Source organism: Frankliniella occidentalis, unplaced genomic scaffold (assembly GCF_000697945.3).
Source record: "Frankliniella occidentalis isolate FOCC.00 unplaced genomic scaffold, Focc_3.1 Scaffold282, whole genome shotgun sequence".
Lineage (NCBI taxonomy): Eukaryota > Metazoa > Arthropoda > Insecta > Thysanoptera > Thripidae > Frankliniella > Frankliniella occidentalis.
This window is the reverse complement of record NW_026267408.1, coordinates 182,396-188,731: the sequence shown is the minus strand read 5'-3', so window position 1 is coordinate 188,731 and position 6,336 is coordinate 182,396. Positions and strand designations below refer to the sequence as shown.

The following is a 6,336-nucleotide window of genomic DNA, read 5'->3' as shown; positions in this document are numbered from 1 at the left end:
AATGTATTTTTGTATCAAATAGCGATTACTCTTTGTCCATGTTGAACCTTTGAAGTCTATAATAACTTTGCTGTCGCAGGCGCTGGTAGCGGCCGGGCTGCGGGAGGCCGGGGCCGGCGCCGAGGTCGGCGGCGAGTCGGGCCGGGCCCGGAGCCGCGACCTGGCCAGCCTTGTCAGCAGGGCGGCCCACCGTCTCATCAGAAGCCTCGGCGACGAGCTACGGGACCTGGCCGAGGGCACCGGGCCGCCTGCAGGTGCGAGCGAGATGGAGGGTGTGTGTGACGTCATCCAGAGACAGACGGAGCGTGGGGGGAGCACGGGGTCACACCATCCGGCCCCGTTGCCTGCACGTTATCGAATTGTGATGGATGGTCTAAATGGGTGGCCGGAACACACACAACTGGCTAATTCGACGTAACGACGGACCTTTTGTTTCGGCCTCTTTTTTGTTGTTGAGATCGAGGGCTTCTGTTTTAAACCACTTATTTTTCGTTTTTTTTTTCCTAATCGCCCACCCACATTTTTTTTTGGTGTCGAGTTTGTCAAAGTTCGCTGGCCTTGCGGACACAGCACGAAACTTTATTTTATGAAGTTGCGCGCGCGTATGGAACGGTCTGAAATTGATTCCGTCACAATGCCGCTCGAAACAATAACTGTGTCCGCTTTGCAGGGCGCCGGAAGAAGGGCGACGCGTGGCCCATGCTGGGCGCCGGGCTCATCATGGGCGGCACGCTGCTCACCGTGGGGCTGGGCGCGCTCGCCGCCATGGCGGGCAAGGCGCTCATGTCGGCCATGCTGGCGCTCGGCATGTCGCTCATGTCTGCGCTGCGCGCGCCGCCGCGCCGCTGCCGCCGCTCGGACAACAACGGCTGCGGCAACAACGACGGCAACGACAACTACGAGATCATCGCCCGGCCCGTCATCACGCACGGCCACACGCACTCGGCCGTGCTGCACCACGACCCCGGCGTGGGCGTGCCCACCTACCCGGGCTACGTGCGCAGCCTCGTGCAGGTGGGTTTTAAACCAAAGGGGCCCCGAATATAGCGGTACACACAAATTTTTCTGATTAATTTTTGATTTATTGTTTTTCTGATTTTTCCTGATGTTTTCTGGATTTTTTGCTGATTTTTTTTCTTGATCTTTGCTGTTTTTTCCTATTTTTTTTTCTTTCTTGAAAGTATTTTTAATGTATAACTGCACCTCTAGACGCCGCCGGAGCACATGCAGGCCTTCCAGGCGGGTCCGTCCACGACGGTGGACGTGACGGACTTCGCGCGCAGCGGCGCCACCCGGCTCGGACCCGCGGACTCCAGCGCGGACGGTGAGGACGAAGCGCGGGGCGCCGCCGCCGCGGCCCGGCCCAGGGTCAGGAGAGGACAGGAGCATTAAATTATCACGCACCTTTGTTTCACCAGCGTGGCCTGAGGCGGTGGCAATCGAACGGGTGTGGTGGCCAAACTGAGCGCCACCCCCGATGTGTCTTACTTTTGAGAAAAGCCCCGCGCGCAGGCCCGCAGGTAAGCCCTTGTGATAAACGCCATCGGTTCGGGACCCACTTATTGGAAAGGTCCATAAATTTTGTTTTCGTTTCTATAAAGACGCAGTGCGCTGGTAAGCAGAAGAGTAGTCGAGGGGAAGAGTCGACCTTTCATAAGAAAGGGTCTCTTTTTTTATTACCCCGTTTTCTGTCTAGTCATCCCCTTTTTCCGTGGAGTTTGCCGGTGGCCTGCCCTTGACATAAGTACGACAGAGATAGGAGTCTCTCGCCGGCTCTCTTTCTGTCGCACTTGTTGGCCGCCCGACGCACACACTTACTGGTCGCCGTCGTGTGGTCCCCACAGAGTCCAACCCGGCGGCCTGGGTGGGCGGCGTGATCGGGATGCGCGGCCCGGACAGCCATCTGGGCCAGCAGCCGGCTCACCAGCAGCCTCACCACCAGGCGCACCACCAGGCTCACCACCAGGCTCACCAGGGCGGAGGCGGCGGCGGTTCGGACAGCGTGCTGAGTCTCACCCTGGGGACTTGGGGCCAGCAGCAGCCCAAGCAGCGCAACACCCAGCCGCGGGGCCTGCCGCCCACAGGCTCCCCCGGGGGTTCCGGCTCCGGCTCCGGCCCCGCAGCATCCGCTGCCTGACCGCATCTCTCTCCTTCTCTTCCCGGCCCCGGCCTCATCCTCTCCGTCGCGTCGTGGGGCGACTACTTCCATTTGGGCTCCGGCCCGCCTCCAGGGGGCTCTCGCCTCAGCCTCTAAACTGCCCCGCCCGACGTGGACCACTTGACCGCAGTGCTGGCGGCGGCGCGGTCAGCAGCTGACCCGCCGGACGAGGCAGGACGACGACCACTGGCCTAGCACGGCGGCGCGGCGTCCCCAAGGGACGAGTCTTCCCACTCGCTCCACACGGAAGGTGGAGGTGCCCACGCCGGACATGCGACGCCGCGTGTCTTCCGCAGTCGCCAAGGGGTCGATGGTTCCGAAAGCGTCGCCCCTATTCTGGCGTTGCGAGGAAAATCCTGGCTCGAGGGAGACTCAGCGACGACGCAGCTCCAACGCCCAGACCCATCATTGGGACAATCACTTCAGGAATGGAAACTAAAACTTGACCTGACTAATGCACTATTCCAGACCTGAATTTTTATTTTAAAAATATTGTGATGCCAATGACATAGAGTGACTTTGACGTGGACTTTGGGCATGTTTTAAAATGTTTATGTGATGCCCTTACATGAGACATGCAGACGAGTGGAACCTTATTTATTAATATAATTTATTAGTAATGAATGTTGTTGAACATCTTGAACTGCAAATATATAAAGCCGTTGCTGTGTTGTACGCGGCTTGTTTGTTACTTATGTTCTTTTCCTTGTTCGACCGTGTGCGTCTCATATCTTCCCGCGGTAAATCGCGGAACAAATATTGTTTATCGCCTCGTTTGCGTCGTCTGCTGCGCGCCCGTTAATTCCACTTCCTCGCATCCACACCACTGCACTCGCGCACCCGCAATACCACGCCGTGTGTCTCGTAATACCAACAAAAACGCCACACACTATTGTCCGCCTCACACGAGCACACGCTGGACGATATAACTCTGTGAGCAAGTCGCGCTCCGCACCGTCGCGTAATGTTTGTCTTGGGTGCTTCGCGACGACGACGACGGGTTCTCAGAATAACCGCAGTTTTCATAGGGAACAACAACAGTGAGAGCCAAAATAGGGAAAACCCGAGAGCAACCACCGAGAAAGCAAGCCAGGCAAGCAACTACTCTTGACTGGCGAAGGGAAGTTGTCGGAGGGCGCGGAAGCCCGGGCGGCGCGACCGCGGCGGTGGTAGGCAGGCGGCCCTATCGCAGGAGAGCTGCGCGCCGCACCGCTGCTGCTGTTTGCACCGCTGTTCACGCTGTTCGGCCGGCCTGAGAGGAAAGTTTGAAATGCGTTTGCCTTGCTTCCCTTCCTTGCCTTGAGAGGTCCGTTCCCTCTTACCGGGCCGCAACGGCAGCAGCAGCAGAAGAATACTTCGTGTTCCCGCGCTTTCCAAAAATAAGTTTGCTTTTGAAAGTCCCACGCCGTGCTGGCCGTCTGGGGGCCGTTGATTCCAAGAGCGCGCACTGTTAAAAGCTTACAGTGATTTTAACCGTAAGCTACATTGAAAGCCTGCAGCACAGTAGCTTACGGTGATTTTCACTGTAAGCTACCGTGAATTTCATTGTAAGCTACATTGAATCTCACCGTAAGCTACGGTGAATCCACCGTAAGCTACAGTGCTGCAGGCTCTCACTGTAGCTTACGGTGAAAATCAGTGTAAGCTTTTAACAGTGCGCGAGGGGGGCCGCGACGGAGGGGCCCCGTGGAGAGGTGGCCGCTCGCGGAGCTATGGGCTTGTAAACCGCGGTGTATTTCACAGCGAGCGGGTTATTGGCCGTCGCGGAATTCCATTAAATCTCACAGCGCGACTAACCCGCCCCGCCGGCCCCGCCCCGCGCGACTCAAAGGGACACTCGCCCTCCTTTTGGGGGTCCCGCGCGCGGCGCGGCGCGTGGCTGTGACCGGATATCAAAAAATATATTTCTCTTTCGCGTCGTTTGTTCACCTGCAAATAACCCTTGCTCGGCCTAGGCTTGCGCGGCGCGCCCTGTGGCGTTTCGTAAACGCCTGGAGAGGGGGAAGTTGAGACCGGCTTACAGGAAAGTAATGACTTACTTTCTTCCCTCCCGGAAGGGTTGTGCCCAGCCTACCCCCCCCCCCTCCCTCTCCCCTGCTGAGGCGACCCGGTAAGCTTGGCTGACAGGCTATTTACTTCGGCGTGTGGGTTTGTAAGGAGTATGGAAGGGGAGGGGGGGTCTCATGGATGGAAGGAAAGCGATCGGAATGTAAAGAGGGGCTCCCGACTGCACGCGCCAAATGCATTGGAATGCCGGGCTCCGTACCGTGCCGTACTCTGTATAGCGCGCCTTGTTTTTCGCGGTGTGCGAGACTTCATCGCGACAAGAGTCTTTCCAACACGTGACACGTGAATAATATATGCGGAGCAGGAGGTCCCACACCCAGAAAAGTGTTTCCTTTTCCTTTTTTCCCTAGTTTCAAGGAAATTCTATGCCTTTAAAATACAGAATTTCTCTTGAATTTAGGCAATTTTTTCCTTATGCAAAGAAAAACATTTATTTTAGGCAAATCTCGAAATCTCCCCTTTTCAAGGTTAGTTTCTTTAGCGAAAGGTAATTTTGTCTTGTCCTAAGAAAAAGATTTTCTGAGGGTTCAAGGTAACCAGGTTATATCGTGTCATTCAGCACACACTGTCCTTAAGACTTGCCCGTTCAGCCTGTTTGAAAAAATAAAAAGAGAGGGAGGAAAAGAGGCACTTAAGTTCAAACAGGTCAAGGACGCGCATTTTGACGCATGTGCCACGCGGGTCCAAATACCACAGACAGACGCGCAGCGTGTGATATCGACCCCTCTTCCCCCGACCCCTCCACACGTTCGAGGCCTATAGCAGCGCCTCGGCTGAATAATCTCACGCCAGGGAGGCCTCACCCTTCTGTAAAATAAACTCGTCTCCCGGCGTTACGACAAACCCGGCTATAAATCCGCCGCAATGAATTGCCCACATGCAGCATTCCAGGGGCCTCCCTCTGCACGGCCGCTCCACGCCCCCGGGTTTCTTCCCCCCCACCCCTCTTCCCACTTTTATCCCTCGTCCTCCTCCTACGCTCTCCCATCTCCCTCAGAACGGAAGCGTTTCCTGGAGATGACGGCATTATTTCTATTCCCCCTCTCTCTCTCTCTCTCTCTCTCTCTCTCTCTCTCTCTCACACACACACACACACACACTTTCTCGTGCTGCCTTGCCTATCCTCTCACTCGCTCTCCGACCCCCCCTAGCTCCCCCCACCCTCTCTATCAGCAGCGTGTGGCTTTAGCTTACAGTCGCACACCCAACATACTCTATCGCTCTTTAAATCACATTCAAGTATATTTCATCCTGCCTCCCCCCCACCCCCTTCGTGCCCACAAAGTCCCATAACTCATTCTCCAAAAAAACAACAACAAGGCATCTGTAAAATCTGTGAAATCGCGCAGCAAGACCTGTTTCAATACAAACAGATCTAACAAATATTTTTTAAACGTGTCTTTTTTTTATCCCTGCAAGTGATGCCAGCCCCTAAGCGGCTGGTGCCGTACCTCTGAGATGGCTCCTCGGGCGGGATTGTGTCGAGTAATGGACCGCCCTCTAATGGGCCGTTACTCGTACCCGGGGAGGGACCCGCCGCCCGGGGTAGTCGAGGAGATGCATGTCGACTTGATTGGGGCGGATAAGACTCTCCCGGACCGCCAGCGCCCATGCGGACGCGAGCTTGCTGCACCGTCACTGGGATTTTATAGCCCCCTCACCCTCACCCCTACCAGTATATCACGAAACAAATCATAGTTCTTCCGGTTTGCCTGCACACTAAATAATCCTTATGCATTTTATTGTGCATAAACACTGAAAAATTTCCTCGTTAAGTCACGACATGTCTTGTAATTTGGAATTACAAAATAATGTCCCAAATTTACGGCGGACCATTTTTGCTCCTCGACTAACTCCAAGTCGATAGGAAGTGATTGTAATTTTACAACATTAAGTTGTAATTTTACGGAATCACATAATGGAAAATTTTCCTGTAAACTTACAAGTATTTTTCACTGTGAACATGCAGAATTTTTTACAGCCATAGGTATGTACAAATTTTATTCAAAATTGTGTACGAATAGTGCATAATTGCTGAGCGAAGCGAAGCTCTCCGGAACAGTGGACCGAGCTCTCCTGTGGACCTGGCGTGTCGTTGGTCGTGAGTCTGT

General features: G+C 54.8%; 2 protein-coding genes across 3 annotated transcripts in view; both read left to right on the top strand.

Annotated features, from left to right (window-relative positions):
• The window catches only part of LOC113208455 (G-protein coupled receptor dmsr-1-like), a 59,063-nt gene that overhangs the window by 21,874 nt on the left and 30,853 nt on the right, over nucleotides 1–6,336 (top strand). The gene's annotated exons all lie outside the window — the stretch shown is intronic.
• On the top strand, nucleotides 677–1,424 carry LOC113208454 (uncharacterized). Its single transcript, XM_026425453.2, has 2 exons — nucleotides 677–1,014; nucleotides 1,210–1,424. Exons 1-2 carry the CDS (start codon nucleotides 700–702, stop codon nucleotides 1,390–1,392), a joined length of 498 nt encoding a protein of 165 aa, XP_026281238.2. The 5' UTR covers nucleotides 677–699; the 3' UTR covers nucleotides 1,393–1,424.

Coding starts and splice junctions, on each gene's coding strand:
- LOC113208454 (XM_026425453.2), top strand. CDS start 700: ATGCTGGGCGCCGGGCTCATCATGGGCGGCACGCTGCTCACCGTGGGG. Junction 1,015..1,209: donor ACGTGCGCAGCCTCGTGCAG/GTGGGTTTTAAA, acceptor CTGCACCTCTAG/ACGCCGCCGGAGCACATGCA.